Source organism: Onychostoma macrolepis, chromosome 04 (assembly GCF_012432095.1).
Source record: "Onychostoma macrolepis isolate SWU-2019 chromosome 04, ASM1243209v1, whole genome shotgun sequence".
Taxonomy (NCBI): Eukaryota; Metazoa; Chordata; class Actinopteri; order Cypriniformes; family Cyprinidae; genus Onychostoma; species Onychostoma macrolepis.
Genome location: NC_081158.1, coordinates 33,436,829 through 33,455,843, shown reverse-complemented (window position 1 = coordinate 33,455,843; position 19,015 = coordinate 33,436,829). Strand labels below are relative to the sequence as shown.

At 34.0% G+C, this 19,015-nt stretch overlaps 1 protein-coding gene across 1 annotated transcript in view; it reads left to right on the top strand.

Annotated features, from left to right (window-relative positions):
- Positions 1-1,030: 1,030 nt before the first annotated feature.
- Positions 1,031-19,015, top strand: part of zdhhc17 (zinc finger DHHC-type palmitoyltransferase 17) — a 26,277-nt gene continuing 8,292 nt past the window's right edge. The window contains exons 1-10 of the mRNA XM_058772084.1: positions 1,031-1,149; positions 10,530-10,633; positions 11,987-12,109; positions 12,396-12,473; positions 15,788-15,932; positions 16,279-16,343; positions 16,421-16,583; positions 17,574-17,699; positions 17,780-17,922; positions 18,023-18,125. Of these exons, the coding sequence (XP_058628067.1) occupies positions 1,087-1,149; positions 10,530-10,633; positions 11,987-12,109; positions 12,396-12,473; positions 15,788-15,932; positions 16,279-16,343; positions 16,421-16,583; positions 17,574-17,699; positions 17,780-17,922; positions 18,023-18,125 (1,113 nt within the window). The 5' untranslated portion in view covers positions 1,031-1,086. The remainder of the gene's footprint in view (positions 1,150-10,529; positions 10,634-11,986; positions 12,110-12,395; positions 12,474-15,787; positions 15,933-16,278; positions 16,344-16,420; positions 16,584-17,573; positions 17,700-17,779; positions 17,923-18,022; positions 18,126-19,015) is intronic.

The window sequence follows — 19,015 nt, the reverse complement described above, 5'->3', positions numbered from 1 at the left end:
TTTATACAGATTTCATTAATTATTTGCACTTTCCACAAGCTATTGGTCTCTGAAACTGAATAAAAAAATTAAAAAAAATCTAAATGTTAAAAAATGTTTAATAATATTTAAAACAATATATTATTGGTATTTTCATAACAAAACTAGCGTTTGTTTGATAATTTGGCATTTGCCAATTAAACTACAAAACTAATACCTATAGGTTATTACTAGTGTAATATATAACATAGCTATACATCATTCCCGACTCCGAAAACGTTTTATTCTGGTCATGAAATTGTGACCCTGGAGCACAAAAGCAGTCATAAGTCGCACAGGTATATTTGTAGCAATAGCCAACAATACATTGTATGGGTCAAAATTATCGCTTTTTCTTTTATGTCAAAAATCATTAGGATATTAAGTAAAGATCATGTTCCATGAAGATATTTTGTAAATTTCCTACCGTAAATGTATCAAAACTTAATTTTTGATTATTAATATGCATTTCTAAGAACTTAATTTGGACAACTTTAGAGGCTATTTTCTCAATATTTCGATTTTTTTTTTTTTTTTGCACCATTAGATTCCAGATTTTCAATTATTGTCCGATCCTAACAAACCATACATCAATGGAAAGCTTATTTATTCAGCTTCAGATGATGAATAAATCTCAATTTCACAAAACTGACCCTTATGACTGGTTTTGTGGTCCAGGGTCACAATTGTATAGGTCAAATCTAACGTGCACATGTGACATTTTGCGATTTGGTATGACATAGTGTTCCTAGAGGTGTATAGACGATTCATGTACTCCGCCCCAGATTTTATTTTTGATTTTGATTGGTGATACAATGCTCTGTTTGTCATCTTATGTATAATTTTGTTTCTGTATTATCTTTTGTTGTATATCTGGCGGTGTGTGTTTGTTTCTGTTTTGTATCTGTGTTGAAAGTTATTAAAAAAAAAAAAAAAAAAATCTAACGTGCATGAGCGCTCTGCTTCCTCGTGCATGAGCGCTCTGCTTCCTCGTGCACGCGCGCTTCTCTCCTGTTTATCGCCCCCTAAATGTTTTTCCCGTGATGCTCCGCGTGGTCGAGCAGCAAGATGGCGGACGCTCTGGATGAATTTAAGAAAGAAACTGGATGCGTCCCGATCCTCCATCCCGAGGTAAAAAATACAGCCTTTATGCAGCTGCATCACGACAGCGATCCTAAATGAAGCCGGAGTGTTTTCACGGCCAGTAAAAGCGTTATTTCTCCCGCTAACTTCTCACAATGAAGGAGAGGGGCTAAATCCCCCCCACTGCTGCGTAATAGCATTGCTGCTAACGCTAGCTTTTCATATTCATATGTTATATTTTTAGTTGTCGTTTTATCTCATGTCTAATCTAATATTTTAAGGCAGAGGTGTGTTTTTATTCCATATTGTGCAGTGACAAACGTGACATTAGCATATTTGTGGAGATATTCACAGTGTTTTGTGCTGCGTTTGCATCTAAATGACAGACACCATTCACAAACACCACCATCATTTGCATTCGTTTACCATCATATTTGAACATTGATTGTGCCGTATTGTTTTATTAACATGCCTTTAGTACACTATAGAAGTCTGTCGGAGTGCGTTTGACTGCATTTTGGTGACATTAATATAATGACAGATCTGTTTCTGGTCTGTCATTGTTTTCAGTTATATGCAAGCTCTTATATTTTCACTAATATATTCAAAGATAAATGTTATTACCAGTGCCGCAATGGGTGATTTACATATTCCCGACTCATTTCCGGAGGTTTGCATGAAACATGTAATTCTTGTAGACCTAGAGTTTTATATGTGCAATGGATGATGAATAAACAGGACAACTCCTCTGAGGTTAATTACTAAATAATAACATGACACCTCAAAAATGCATTGAATGAAAATGAACTGCATTAATTTTCACACTTTTTTTATTGCGAGCCCAGAGTTGAGTTCAGTGCTTGTGTGTGTAGTGAGACAGCTTGCTCAAATGAGACCTCCTGCTGTAAATTATTCATGCTCAGGCAGACTGACCATAGAGCTGATCACACACATGTAGTTTGAGTGAATGGAAACGGCAGCCTTGGCTTGCAGTCAAACTAACACACGCTGACCTGTTGGACTATCTCAGCAGACCTTTTATTGCAGTGTTTATAGTTATGTACAATACATTAATATTACGTGGTCAACCAATATGTTTTTTTTTTTTTTTAAATGACCAATGCCCAAAATGACCAATGACCAATTTGCTGTCTGCTATGTGCCCTGGTGTTCAGCGGGATGGGCTGGTTGATTTAGAGGCTAGAACATGAAACCGTGATAGAGATGGTGTTTTGCATGTGGCCGTTTAAGATGAATAGTTCAGCTGTCCTCATAATTTTGTTTGTGATGGATTATCAAGAGGTTATATTATAATATGGAGCATTTGTTCCAGTTGCTTTTTTGCTGATTGTGGAAAAAATGTGGGACATGACGTAAAACCTAATGTACGTTCATATTGGAAGCAGGATTAGTAAAGTTAAAACTAAGCCTAAAAAAAATGTAATTAAATAAAAACGTTTCACTTGTTTTACTTCAGCTAGTTTCCAAGGAAACATTTCTCATTTTGATGATCTAGTACTTGTAGTAAAAAGTAAATAAACTGAAATAAAAATAATGAAAAGAAACAGACATGTTTAAAAAGAGATAGTAACTAATAAAAATGGACAAAAATATATAAAAAAATAAAAAAATCTAATTAAAATATATGTATGGTATATAGTTCTTAAAGTATAGTTTAAGTGTACATAGTATACAGTATCATAATTATACTAAAATAACACAGATGTCACAAAACCACACAGAAAAACTGCTAAAACTTTAACAAAAATGAAAATAAAAAATAGATAATAATAAATAGAAAATATATTAATAAAATCTAATAAAAAAAACTATTATACACATCCATTCTATATCTCAATGATGCTGAAAATGACAAAAACACAAAAAATGGAAAAAACTAAAAAATATTTAACAATTAAAAAAAATAAATGCAATATGATACTAATATAACACTAATGATGTTAGTTTAAAAAAAAAAAAGACAAAACCACACAACAAAATTACTAAAACTTTAAAATACAAATACAAAATAGATTAATTAAAAACTATTTAAAAAATATTAATAAAAACTATTGTATGTTTACTATGAAAGACACAATCTATGCATTTGTCTTAAGTTAATCAATGTTGTTAACTAGAGGAAAGTCAACAGGATCTCGTTCCCTTCAGATGCTTTGGCCCTTTGTCACCTGGGTGGGTGGCTTTGGGGCCAAACAGTCATATAGTGAAGAGCCAGCCATTTGTTCTTTACAATCACCCATCAGATCAGACCTGAGGGCTTCTGCAAAGATGATGCTCATAGGTGAAAGTAAAGGTGTCTGTCTGACTTTTGAATGGTGTGTCGATGAGCTGCCCATCCTGCTGGAGGAAAAGCCACTGTTTGCGTGCAACAAATTTAGCTTTGTGGTGTTGAATTTTTCCGCTGTATTTCTACGTAGTGGCCTGTGGGTGTGATTTCTTTTGCACTTCTGCTTTTGTGGCTTTATATGTAAAAATAAACAAAGAAATGTGAAATTTGACTACAAATAATGAGTTTAGTCATGAAAAAATAATGTTTATTCTGAGATAAAAATATTATATCTTTAATTTCGAGTTACTATGATGCATGTCTGTGGCATTGCATTGACAGTGTGAACATAATTTCTCAATGGCTGTTGACCCTCAGTCCAGACATGTCATTATGGATGTTGACATGAACTAAAGATATAAATGGCTGACGTAATTATTAATTAACAGAAGCTGTTGATAAAGCACATGCTCTCCAGAGCTGAATGCTTAATGTCTTCCTGTTTTAATAGGAAGCCAGTGTGTGTCACATGGTCCCACAGATGCTGTAACCGCTCGTTTCCTCACTGGCAGGAGGAACATTATGCCCGTATTGAATTATTAGACTTGCTCTGTCTGATACCAGGGGCAAAACTTTTGAATGAAACAACCAGACACCTTTATAAAGGCCTACCGGTGATGCTGAATCTCTCTGCTGCTCATTTTATCAGTTCTGTTTGGTGGTCTGGACTGACACGTCTTGCATAACATATCTATTTCTCTGATCGTTGAAATGGTATATAATAGAACACAAGTAGTTCAAATTAATAATACATTCTCAAGTCTTAAGACAATCAGTTTGGGGGCCCCACAAGGATGTGTACTGTCACCATTATTGTACTCTGTGTACACTAATGATTGTGTTTCACATAGTGAATCAGTGCAAATTTTTAAATTTGCAGATAATACTACATTGATTGGTTTGATAACAGATAATAATGAATCAGACTATAGAAGGGAGGCGTCTACACTGTTTGAATGGAGTTGTACTCATAATCTGAAGTTGAATGTACTAAAAACAAAGGAAATGGTGTTTGATTTCCGACAGAGGAAAAATGCTGTCTTGCCATTGACTATTAATGGTAAGGACATTGAAAATGTCAACAGTATATCTGCTATGATAAGCACTGAATGAATGACAGACATCTAGCGGAGAAGACTAATGATAAGATTCACATTCATCAGATCTTGTTTTAAATGTTTGCTGAAATAAATACCGGAAAAGATCTATTTACGGCTTTTGAGAATCGATATCGAATTGACGTCATTTTAAAAAACAGTGAATCGAAAACAAATTTTTTTGCCCAGCCCTATTTGTCACTGTACTGTATGGAAAATTTGCATTAGTATTTCATGTTTTCTGGAATACGACTATTCTGTAGGCTACTTGTTAAATATGTATAATAAATATAATGTGAATTTCTGTTGACCGATATATATCAGTAAGGCTGATATATCGGCCAGTATTTGTATTTTTTCTTTGGCACAATAACCAGCTTTTATTTTGACAGCACTAAGAACGGTAGTAAGCGTGTGAGATTTGAGCATAATATTTAAATCGATGATTTCAAACTATCTATCTACTTTGCCGATATGTCATATTTCACTGTGTACTGTAAGTAAAATTAGCATTACATGAAAATTTGATTAGCAGTGCACACAAACTTACCATATTAATGAGTGCACCGATGGTTGCAGTGTTTGTCCTTTTTTATTTGTGTTTTTAACTGTTTCTTTATTTGCAAAAAAAATATTATAATAGGGTTACAGAGTCAAGGAGTTGATAAAGCATGAATCTGTTTATTTTTCAGATTTTTTATCAAGTTCAATAATTTTTTTTCATAGATTAATTTTACAATTGTTTTAGTTTATTTAGTAAATACGTAAAATGTAAATTATCGCATCAACTTTTATTTAAATGAAGAAGTGTAATGTTATATATATCTGCTTTATATTGTCGAGTTATCATAATGGAAATTTTATATGTATTTATTTATTTATAATTATGAGTTGAAGAAATGTTAAATATCACAGTTGATATTGCTTCCTGTTAATTTGATGAACTTTCATGTGTTAAGTATGTTTAAAGTTAAAGATGATATTTACCATATCCAAATCGCAGGCTGTTATACATTTCATACGTTTTTGACTAAACAAACTTTTGTCTTGATTTCAGAGGGCATAGTTCAGCCAGCTAGATTGTTTTCAGCAGGGTTCTGGCTGTATGTTGTGTTATTGTGCTGGATCATTAACTTTTGATGGATGACCCCATTTAATGTACTTGCTGTTGGACTGACCTCTGACCTCTAGAAGAGCCTTTTAGAAATAAAGATTTGACTGCGCTGTCCATTTGTATATCCTGTTCATGCAGAATCTCATTAGGGATGCTTTGCTGTAGGGTAATTGTGGTTTCGGATGATCTCGCTAGGCTTTTCTCTGGACGTGTGGCTGCTGGATGAATCTTTGTGTTGATAATATGTATAATCGTGTCTAGACGGATCGGTGTGCGGTGTGTTTGTGAAGGTAACAATGAGTCACAGGGCTATGTATTTAGTGGTTTTGGGTGCAAGTGTGCAGGTTCTTGCCTATTACTGACCCATGTTACTCTTTCCCTGCCGTTTACTTCACTGATGAGTAGGGATGCACGATATTATCGGACTGATGTCGCAATCGGCCGATAATGGCTTTAAATGTACATATCGGCATCGACCCGATATGAAAAATTATGCTGATATGTCTTGCCGATTAGAGGAATATGTTAATTCACATATGCTCAGGGTGTGCTAGTGATTAGATCACATCAGCAGTGTGGCTCATTCTTGAAGCAAAGTTTTGTCTGAATGATGATTAGATTGACTCTTTTGGATCGCTGCATTTAATCTGTGAAAGCATGTACAGAATGGCGTTCGGTGTATGATAGAGTAAACAGGCTAATAGCACGTGCAGCAGCAGCGGCGGCAGTCCTAACGCCCGTTCGGTAAGGAGTTTTAATCTGTAGGGGGTGCTGTTGGCCTACTTCTAATTCAATTAAAAGTAAAATAGCCTACACAAATAACATTTAGACTGTGTTTCTGATTAAATAAAGCAGTAATTGATGTCATAAAATAATGAGTATGTTTTGATTTAATGGTCAGAAACTATAGCTTATGTGAAAAAAATAAAAATCACAAACATAACACCTGTTAATTAAATAATTTTATATATTCTGATTTATTCATTAATGTGTAATGTTTTATTTTTTAAACATCATAAGCTCTAAAAGATTTTCTGAATTTTTACAACTTTTGCTTTAGACCATCTACAAATGTTAAATCTTAAAATAAAATGTTGGGGATAACACTGCATCTATCTGGGGGAAAAATGCAGCGATTGATATATAGTTTATTTATAGTTATTTTCAAAGCTTCAATGTACTTTCAAAAAACCTTCATTATTTTTTATTTAATTCTAACAAATAAGTTCTTGTTAAAAACTAACCAAAATTAAAAATATTTTGCTTATAATTTCTGCACAGGAGAGACTTGGTGTTATTTCGAAACAAAAGGAAATATATCGGTATCGGCCAAATATATCGGTATCGTGCATCCCTACCAATGAGTTATTAACATTTTTAAGGATTATTTGAAATGCCACTGATTATAAATCAGCATTCTCGTTTACAGTGTTTTCCAGTTTATCGTCTTTGTATGTGAATCTCTGTGACGTGTGTGTGTGTGTGTGTGTGTGTGTGTGTGTGTGTCATATCTCTGCTGGCCTGGCATTACACACACACACACACAAAGGGAGCTCGGTGTGTTTGCCAGGATTCCCTTGTGTCCTGTGGGTGTTTTCTGTTTGCCCTTTGCATCTGTTTCAAGCTTTTGCTAGAAGGTGTCTTGTCTTACACATCTATTTTAAATATGTGGTGTTTAAAAAACTGGGTAATAATGTCTGTATTATAATATTAGATATATAATAATATTTTGTTCATTATTTTGGTTTACAATGAATATTTTATACATTTAAAAATCATAAAAATATTTTTGTAGTGGGGGTTTTGAGTGGTCCTTCAGTAGTGGTTATAAAAAAAACTATGTATAAAAATCATAAATTTAAATGAAATAAAATATACAAAACAAAATAAAAATTATATTAAATTAAATTATAAAGTAAAATAAAAAATGTAATTAAAATAAATAAATAAATAAATAAATACAGGTTTTCTGGGGTGAAAAAAAGTTTTTGGAAAGGGTTTGGTGTACAGGGTACAGCTGGAGGTTCAGGTCAGAATGGCTTTTAATACAATGGACAGAGACCCTCCCCAACAATCAATAGGCCTGAAGCTTCTGGACATCTGCTGGTCATCTCTCACACACACACACACACACACACACCTTGACCTATGACCTGCGAGCACATACAGTCTGAGGGGTTTATTAGTCTAATTATAATGTTAGACAAAGTTTCTTGAACAGCTTTCTCGTTGAGCATTATTATTAAGCCGACTGTTTTTGCTACTGTACTGTTAATTTGATGCATAAATAGCATTTGTTAGTTTTCCTAGATGGACTGAAAAAGAGTTGATTAATAAATGTGGCAATGAATGATAGTTACGTCATCATAACAATGAAATAATAAGCTATATTTGCAGTTGCATTTCAGTTAGGGCTGAATGATAATGAAGTCCTAATATAACCAAAGATATTAAATATATACATAGATGGGGGCAGATTGGTGGTTAAAATAAAATAATATATAAAATAAATTTAATTTAAATAAAAATGAAACACTATAAATAATCAAAAATAAAATTATAATAAATAAAATTATAAAATAAAATAATCTTTAAAAAAAAAAAAAAAAAAAAAAGCCTAAATAAATCACTAAATAAAATTAATAAATTCTGATTTTCTGGAAAAAGTAATCACTAATAATCAAAATTATTTTGCTCAAAAATATAAGTTTTTAATCATCATTGTTTTGATTTGAGAAATTTATTTTTGTACATTTAATTAGCATTATTGCACTTTCATGTAAGCACAGAGAAGGAAAATGTCAATTCATTAGCAGGATTTATTTGACTTTATATAGTTTCCTGATTCATTATATTTATAATTTACAAAACTTAACATTTAAATGAAAAACAAAAAATAAAGCTAAAAACAATTCAAAATATTAAAGAACAAAAGGTATAAGAGTATAATAATGATTCTAACATTCTAAGCCAAACACAAAAAAAAAAGTGTATGTACAACCACACACACATACATATATACATATACATACTAGAGGTTGATTGATTAATCGGTTTTGCAGATTAATCGGCACCGATAGTTCATTTGCGGAACTATCGGTTATCGGCAAAAATCCATGCCGATAGTTTTCCGTGTTGCGTCTGTTGCTGGAGCGGATGAGAATGGTCTGCTGTCATTATACAGCACGAGAGCGGCCTCTAGAGGCGGAAATCACTGACAGCACGTGTTGTTTGTTTTGGCATGTGATGCTGAGCCAGCGGGAAACTTCAAACGCGCATTTAAATGCAGCCGACAGAAAATCCTGCCGCGGAACAGAGCACCAATCACATAGTTTTCCATGAAATAACATTGTTTGTCCCAAATCATTGTTAATTTACATATTGACTTCACCCTAGGCTATAAATTATGTTTTGTGCATTTTTCAGCAAAACCTTTGTCTTTCTGTGGCTCTAATACAGTCTGTATGCTTCATATAGAGAGCTGTAATACAGATCGCGCGTTCTCTTTCCGTTTGCTCTGTTTTTTTTAAACGCCGAAATTCAAACTCATTTATGCCACATTAAGCAAACTTATGTCCGTTTGGTGCTCAAAATAAACCGTTTTAGACCGCTGCTTGAATTGAACGTGACACGTCTGTTGTGTGTGACACCTTGGACTTCTCCAAGATGCGGCACTGTGCTTTTTCACGGTGGGTCACTTGCATATTTCATTTATATTTTGATTAGATAATTATGCAGTGTTCTAAAATAGCAGCAAATAAAATGTGAGACTACACATACAATATCAATAACTTGTGCATGTAATTTTAATATGGCCTTGTGTACGTATTTCAAGATGGCTATCTTTAAGCATGACTGTTGAAATGAAATGGTAATACTTAACAATAAGAGTCCATTTGTAACATTAATGAAAGCTGTAGAAGTATCGGTCTTGTTAGAGTGTGTTCATTTCATTTCAACATTTAGTATTACTAATAGGCTTCATTTTTAAATTTTAAAGTTTCTTCTTTTAACATTAGTGAACTATGAAATAACTTTAATGATCAATATAATAATTAATATTAATACAAAATTTTTATTCATTTACAAAGTATGGTTCAGTACTGTTACTGCTTTTTTAAAAATAGTAAAGCTCTAACTAAAATATCGCTCAGTATCCATTTTAAAAACTATCGGTGGATTAATCTGTATCGGCCAGTGTGGTCCAACCTAGCTATCAGTATCGGTAAAATCCACTATCGGTCGACCTCTAATACATACACATTTATAAATGCAATATATATATATATTATTTCATTTCCATTTAGTTTGTTGAAGTATTAAAATAACTCAAATTAAATAAAACTAAAACTTAATAAAAGACCTATACAGACATAATAAATTCAGACATAGTTTTAACTAAAATTAAAGTAAATAACAAATACAAATCAAACGACAGTAGTTTATCAGTAATCCTAAAAAAATAACACTGCCAAACACACATGCTAAAAAACAACAACTTACACATAGTAAGAAATGGTTATAAAAAAAACTGACATAGAAGTGAAACAAGTAGTAGGATAAGATATATCACAGACGATTATGCTTAAATAATCGAGACAAGCTGAAATTGTGATCTTTGTTGAAATCTGATTAATCGCGAAGTTTTAATAAATGTTTAGTTGCATCAAAGAGCAAGAAAATCCTGTTTTCCATGATATGGCGCCTTTAAAAGCCTCTTTCAGTGTGTGTGTGTTTTTAAGCTCGTTATCACCATGGAGACTGACCGTACGTATGACAAATTGTGTCCAGGATCCTCAGTGTCATTCATCACTCATCCGTCCATCTGATGGCTCTATAGAGATGAACTGACTGTGATTCTCTCCCGCAGGAAATTAAACCCCAGAGTCACTATAACCATGACTACAGCGAGAGCGTCAGCCGCAAGAGCCATGTGGACGACTACAGCACTTGGGACATCGTCAAAGCCACCCAGTGAGTCTACACACACACACACACACACACACACACACACACACACACACACACACACCGGAACGTTATGACCGTCTACACAAATATCACCCACCCAGAAACAACTAGATGATGATCATGTCGTCAAAACCACGTCAGATGAGCAGCATGATTCTGTATTATCAGTGAACGCAAAAGACTTTCCATTTTTTAAAATATGTTAACAAAAACTATAACCAAAAAAAAAAATCATTTTTTTCCATGACTAATAAAAACTCTGTATATCCAAAATTTCAACATAAAAGAGGAGATAAAATATAGACCTCCAAGAGTTTTCATGTTTGAGGTTGCCAGATGTCAAGAGTTTAAATCCCCCATTATAGAGCCCTATGAAATCTCTTTTATTTTTTCCCAAATTCTGTTTTATTTATTCATAATTTAATAATTTTTTATTTTTCTCTCTTCTTTTACTTTTTACTTCTTTTTGATCTTTTTCCATTTGAATTTTCTGGAATCTTATTTATATTGTTTATTTATATAAATTTATATTATTTGTATATTATTCTTTATATAAGCCTTTTAATACATTCTGATGTGAATGCGAAGCATCATCGCTAATATTTGATCTCTAGATTTTGTGTTATATTTACCAAATTCTGTGTTTTGCATTTGAATTGTTCTGGATTCCATTTGAATGGTTTCATTAAATTTTAATAATTGAAAGAGCATGTCCAATTAATTCATAAAAATGGATCTATATAAACTTAATTCATTTATTTATGTATTTATTTATTTATTTTACAGTAATTGGGCCCTTTGATTTTTTAAAAAAGAATTCTGTGTATTTTAATTTTACTGGTAATTAAACGAAGGCTTAAACATTCATTTAATGAATCTTTTCACTTAATGAATCTTTAATCTTTTAATGAAAAATAAATAAATAATTTTATTTTTTGGTTTATGTTTGAGGTTGCTGAATAAATGCACTTACACAACCTACGTGCCACAATACAAAGACTTTTATGTTTTGATAGAAAGACATGAATATAATTCAAAATTATTGGAATTAATTCTAGGAAAGTCTCAGTTTTAGCTTTTGAGAGACCAATTTTCAATGTAGAGTGTTTGTTTATATTTGTTGACTAAAACTAGACTAAAATTCCAGGACTTTTAGTCAACTAAAACCTGACTAAACCAAAACAGGACAGGTTGACTAAATATGATGACAAATAAAAAGGACATTTGACACATGGACTAAGACTAATAAAAAAAAAAGAAAACAGCTGACAAAGTGAACACCAATCTTGGCAAAATGGATAAAAGCTGCTGTTCAGGGATGTTTTATGGTGTAATGTGAGGTGTATTTGTGCTCAGGTACGGGATATTTGAGCGATGCCGTGAGCTGGTGGAGGCCGGATATGACGTGCGTCAGCCGGATAAAGAAAATGTCACACTTCTGCACTGGGCGGCAATCAACAACCGCATAGACCTGGTCAAGTACGTGTCTCTCTTATTCATTTTCCCTGGATTTTTTTCCTCACGTTATTAAGACGGCACACACATACGCACACAGAGGAATGGATAGTGTTATTACTCTGTCAGTGCTCAGATGAGAAAAGCTTGAAATTCCCATTACGAGACTGTGTGTGCGCGTGCATATCCTCCTCTTAATAAGCGCCTGCTCTGGCGCAGTCATTCATTTTACGCTGCTCTCTTTTGCAACTGTAAGATAAACCTAGACTTCTCGTTTCCTGAATGCTGTCTGTCTTTCCACTCTTTTTAGGTACTACATATCTAAAGGTGCCATAGTCGACCAGCTGGGAGGAGATCTCAACTCTACACCGCTGCACTGGGCTACAAGGTGTGTGTTTGAAATGCAACACCAGCATACTGCTTATTGCAGACCACCTAGTATATACTGTATACTGCTTGCTATTTAATTAAGTAGTATGAAGAAATGTGGTTTCATGACCTCATAGAGTTAATCTGTGTAAAAATATTTCTGATTTTGGAGTCAAGAAGAGAAAAATCTTACTTGAATTTTCTGGTTTGTTCGTCTCACTGGAGATGGAAGGGTAATTGAAACAAAGCTGAAATGAAATAAATACTGAAAAACTTAAAATTAGCTGAAATAAAATGTTGAAGTACTTAAAATACTTAAAATATGTTTTAAGTTGAATTACTAAAATTACAATAACTAAAGCTGAAACAAGTTAAAGTAGAAATACAAACAAATTAAAAATAATGAGCACAATTTCTCAAACTTAAATTATAATTAAAACATTTTTCGGGTAATTGAAATGAAGCTGAAATGAAATAAATATTAGATAAACAAATTATCTCAAATAAAAAAGTTATTGAATTACAAAAACTAAAACTGAAGTAAGTAAATTTTGACAAACAAAACAGAAATTACTTAAACTAAAATTAAACCATCTTTGAGTAATTAAAGTTAAGCTGAAATTAGATCTAAATATTAGATGAAAAAACTTGCAAAATCTGTGAAAAAAGGAAACTTATCTGAAATACAATTTTAAAAAAAGTTTAAAGGTGTAGTACTAAAATTATAAAAAAAGATTTAAACTGAAATAAGTCAATTTAAGCTAAATAGACATATAAAAAAATTAAACTAATAAAAATGACAATACAAAACAATATTACTGCAACTTAAATTCAAAGTAATCCATTTTTAGTTCATTAAAATAAAGCTGAAATGAAATATGAATATTAGTAGGGGGAAAAAGACAATTAGCTGAAATAATTTGAATTTGATGTACTAAAATTGCAAAAAATAAAGTATTAAGTTAATGAAATATAAATAGAAATAAAAATGACAAACACAAAACAGAAATTACTAAAATTTCAACTAAATATAAGATGAATTTAAAATGAGAGAATTTTTTTTTTTAAGTAAAACAAATAAATACGATAATAGTACATACCTGTATATTATACTAAAACAGGGATCCTCAAATCTTGCCCAAGAGATCCACTTTCCTGCAGAGTTTAGCTCTAAACCGAACCAAATACACCTGAGGATGCTAATCAATGTCTTCAGGATCATTAGAAAATCACAAGTCAAGTCAAGTCATCTTTATTTATATAGCGCTTTTAACAATACAGATTGTGTCAAAGCACTTAACAGTATCAAATTGGAGGATAGAGTGTCAGTAATGTATAATGATAAGATTAAACACTCAATTTTCAGTTAAAGGCATTTCATTATTGAATTCAGAGATGTCATTGTCTAGCTCAGTTTAGTTTAAATAGTATCTGTGCAACCAAATTGACGATAATCGCTAGAAATTAAGTGTCCCCAGCTGTGCAAGCCAGAGGCGACAGCGGCAAGGAACCAAAACTCCCTCTGTGACAGAATGGAGAAAAAAACCTTGACAGAAACCAGACTCAGTCGAGGGTCAGTTCTCCTCTGGCCAGACGAAACCCACAGTTCAATTCCAACCGCAGCCATGTCAGATTGTGTAAAGGGCTTATCTGATTCCCGTGGGCTTGTCCCGATGGAGCATTTTAATTTATAATTTAATGTATTTGTTATATGTGTTTTATTCATTATTTAAAGTTTTTCATTTATATGATTTATTCATTTGCTATAATTGTAATGTATAGTTTAATGCATTTATTGTTTCTCGGTCTATTTTAATATATATTTGTTTGTTTATTATAATTTAAATTTATGTCTCAGGGGCTCTCCGCTGACGATCAGGCCTGTAGACATCATCTCTTGGTGCTGATCCACCATCTGATTGGATACGGACTGAGAAACAGAATAAGAAAGAAACAGACTAATATTAGTGTAGATGCCGTTCTTCTTACGATGTAACGAGTACATCGTGTGTTATGGGGAGTGTTCCCGGTTCCGGTTGATCTAATTAATGCTGCCTAACAATCCTTTAACAGATTTGAATAATAGAAGCATATTAATGTGTTATGTGTACGCCAGGATAAAGAGATGTGTCTTTAATCTAGATTTAAACTGACAGAGTGTGCCTCCCGAACAGTGTTAGGTAGATTGTTCCAGAGTTTGGGCGCTAAATAGGAAAAGGATCTGCCGCCCGCAGTCGATTTTGATATTCTAACGGCCAGAATTTTGAGAACGCAACGGACGTGGAGGACTATAATGTGATAAGAGCTCGCTCAAGTACTGAGGAGCTAAGCCATTCAGGGCTTTATAAGTAATTAACAAGATTTTAAAATCTATCCGATGTTTGATAGGGAGCCAGTGCAAGCTCCCTATCAAACCTGGTTCTAGTAAGGACTCTAGCTGCTGCATTTTGGACCAACTGTAGTTTGTTGACCAAGCGTGCAGAACAACCACCCAATAAAGCATTACAATAGTCTAACCTTGAGGTCATAAACGCATGAATTAGTATTTCTGCATTTTACGTTGAGAGCATAGGTCGCAATTTAGATATGTTTTTGAGATGGAAAAATGCAGTTTTACAGATGCTAGAAACATGGCTTTCAAATGAAAGATTGCTATCAAACAGCACACCTAGGTTCCTGACTGATGAAGAAGAATTGACAGAGCAGCCGTCAAGTGTTAAATAGTGTTCTAGGTTATTACATGTGGGGTTTTTAGGTCCGATAATTAACACCTCTGTTTTTTCGGAGTTTAGCAGTAAGAAATTACTCGTCATCCAGTTTTTTATATCGACTATGCATTCCGTTAGTTTCTCAATTTGGTTTCTCAAAACCAGGCCGCGAAGAAATATAGAGATGAGTATCATCAGCATAACAGTGAAAGCTAACACCATGTCTCCTGATAATATCTCCCAAGGGTAACATGTAAAGCGTGAATAGTAACGGCCCTAGTACTGAGCCTTGAGGTACTCCATACTGCACTTGTGATTGATAGGTGAGGTGAGTTTGATCAGGGTTGGAGCTAAACTCTGCAGCGCATTGGCTCTCCAGGGCAAGATTTGAGGAACCCTGTAGTAAAACAGTAGTGTATTGCATTGTGGGATGCATTGTGCTCTGTTGTAGTTTGTGAGATGTGATAGGTTATCCAGTTATTCATTGCATACAAAAATGTGCATAGTGTGCACACTGCAAAAACGGTGCAAGTATGCCAGTACTGCATGTATGTTTAGTGCACATGTGATGTTTTATTAATGCTTTATTAATGCACACACCTCTCATCTGCTCTCTCTCATTCAGACAGGGCCATCTCTCCATGGTGGTGCAGTTAATGAAGTACGGCGCTGATCCTTCTCTCATCGATGGCGAGGGATGCAGTTGTGTGCATCTGGCCACTCAGTTTGGACATACCTCCATTGTGGCATATCTCATTGCCAAAGGACAGGTACACTTGTTTTTAACGCTTATAAAAGGCTCTGTGGGGCGCTGATCTCATCAAAACAAAAGCTGGAAAAGTCACAGCCAATCAGAATATTTTGATTGCGATTGAGCCAATTAGATTTCACTGTGGGTGGAGCTACTCAGGAAGACGCCCCATTCACTCAATACTGTTTATTAACATGCTAAAGAGTCGATTTATCATGCATTTTGTTGTGCTTAGTTCATTTTCAGCCTGCAGGGGGCGTTTATGACATTTCCATCCATGGAAGTTTGACCTCTAGGAAAGATGACACTGTGTTTGATCTCAGTCTGATCTTTCTTTTAAGTCTTCTCTGTGTCATATTTTCCAGGATGTGGATATGATGGATCAGAATGGCATGACCCCTTTGATGTGGGCGGCATATCGGATGCACAGGTGCGTGTGTATTGTGAGAGGAAATGTATTGTTTTGCCATTGCCAGATGTAAAGCTAATTAGATGGGATTTCTGCAGTGTTGACCCGACACGGCTGTTGCTGACGTTTAACGTGTCAGTGAATCTGGGTGATAAGTATCATAAGAACACGGCTCTGCACTGGGCGGTTCTGGCTGGAAACACTACCGTCATCAGCCTGCTGTTGGAGGCCAATGCTAATGTCGACGCACAGAACATCAAGGTAAAGTCCAGACGCCTACACTAGCATACTGAAATCAAGTGTGTAGATTGGTGGTATTTTTTATTATTTTGCTTTATTATTATCGGCATTGGCCTGAAAGTTTTCTTTTTGGACACCAAGTGTTAAATGCAGAACTTTTATTTTGACACCCATTCTCCATCTCTATCCGTTTAATGTCTTCTTTATTTAACCGTTCTGTCTGGTAATTGCTGTAACACCTTTTCATACTGGATGCATTCAACAAATATGCATTTTAAATAAGTATTTTAATATTTAATAAATATTTAATGCCACAAACCTCGCTAACTCCAGTTGTTAGGGATACAAATGCTTTTTTGCTGTGTGCTGTATGTAAAATTAGTGATATGTGGTCTTTATTCGAGAAAATATGATTCCTAGTGCGAACTTTCGGTTATAGTGTTTACTTCCTTTTACTTGGTATTTTTAAACTTCTTGATTTGTGAAAAATAGTATAATAGGATTACAGAATCAGAAGTTGCTATGCAAAGTATAAATCAGTCTATTTTACTTATTTATGAGCAAGTTCAAATAATTTTTTTAAATGAAATCATTTTCTAATTATGTCAGTACATATTATTTAAAATTAATATAATTTACATTGCAGTAATTAAGTATGTTATATCTTTAAATTAGTGTAATTTCTGCTTAGTGTTATTGTAGTATTATTTATATACTATTATAGTTTTATTTTTATTTTGTATTTTCTTTTTTCATTTTTAATTGTTTATTTTGAATAATTTGTTATGCTTTTGTCATGCGTATGATTTTTTTTTTTTTTAGTATTTCTAAAAAAAAAATTTTTTTTTTCAGTTAGTAATTTTAAAAGTTGAACTTAAACTTTTAAAATTTTTGTGTAATTTTTTTATTTTGGCTTTATTTCAGCGAACACAAATCTATAATAGTTCATAGATTTAATTAATGATAGCCACACTGGTGTACATGACATCTAATAATATTTGTTGGTTGCAGGGGGAGACGCCGCTGGATTTGGCCAAACAGAGGAAAAATGTGTGGATGATAAATCATCTGCAGGAGGCCAGACAAGCCAAAGGTTATGACAGTCCCTCGTACCTGAAACGGCTCAAAATGGACAAGGTAGAGCAACCGATCGATTACCATTAAGGAGAAATCAAAATGTATTGCGTGCACTCTGATGCTTCTCCGTCCGTCTGCAGGAGTTCAGGCAGAAGGTGATGTTGGGAACTCCGTTCCTGGTGATCTGGCTGGTGGGATTTATCGCCGATCTGGACATTGACTCCTGGCTCATCAAGGGTGTGATGTATGCAGCGGTGTGGCTCATCGTGCAGTTTCTGTCCAAGTACGACGCCGTATTACCCATCTGTGGTGCTGCTCAGCCTTTTAATGTATTCTGATGTGCATGCGAAGCATCATCGCTAATATTTGATCTCTGCTTCTAGGTCTTTCTTCGATCACTCCATGCATAGTGCTCTTCCTCTGGGCATCTATCTGGCTACTAAGTTCTGGATGTACATCACCTGGTTTTATTGGTTCTGGAATGATATCCTTTTCAGTTGCTCCATCAGTTTGATGATCATAATAAGAAACTGATGCAACTCAGTTAGGCTGATTCAACCCACTTAAGTGGAATATTGCATTTAGTTCTTCTGACACAACATCTTTTATCAGCAAAAGCAAATCCAGCATTTGCCTTAGTGATTCACATAAGCATCCATTTATATGTTGGTTGACTCAGATGAACATGCATATAAGAACGCTGACAGCAGGAAACCAGGTCAGCTTTTTATCCAAGAGTTAAAGAATTTTATATCTTCCTTTGAAAACGTCTTTTTTTTTTTTCTGTCTTTGTTGTTTTCCCAGCATGAAACTTAAAACTGGGTTGCTGAAGTGACCCAATTTATATGGCAATATCTCACTTTTCAGTGTTGAAAGATCTGAAAATGATCTGGTAGAGAAGCTTTTTTGTTTAAACATTCACTCGGTGTGATGAACTGATGATAGAAATATGAAGTTTAGCAGTATGCTTCAGCATATGAATGTTTTTATCCTTTCACACTTCATGAAAACACTTTCACCCACGGTTTACTGACGCCAACTTGAGTTAGTGGGTTTTTCTGGAGATAATTTGTTTCAAGTTGTTGAAGTGTAAAATTCTAGGCAGATGCATCATCTTTGACAGGCTTGGCATGGATATGCCTAATTTTCCACGGAAATTTTTATCAGGAGTGGCTCGCACAATAAATGTAGTGAATTTGACACCTTAAGTGATATAGTGTGGGTGAGAGAAGGGCTGGGCGGCTTGACAGTATGTATTGTGCAATGGTAGAAATGTGTCAAATACTGGTCGATATTTCCACACGCTTATTAGTGCGGAGTGAAGCTTTACATTATTTACAGGAGAGATAGACACAAAATGAGGTTTTGCAAAATAA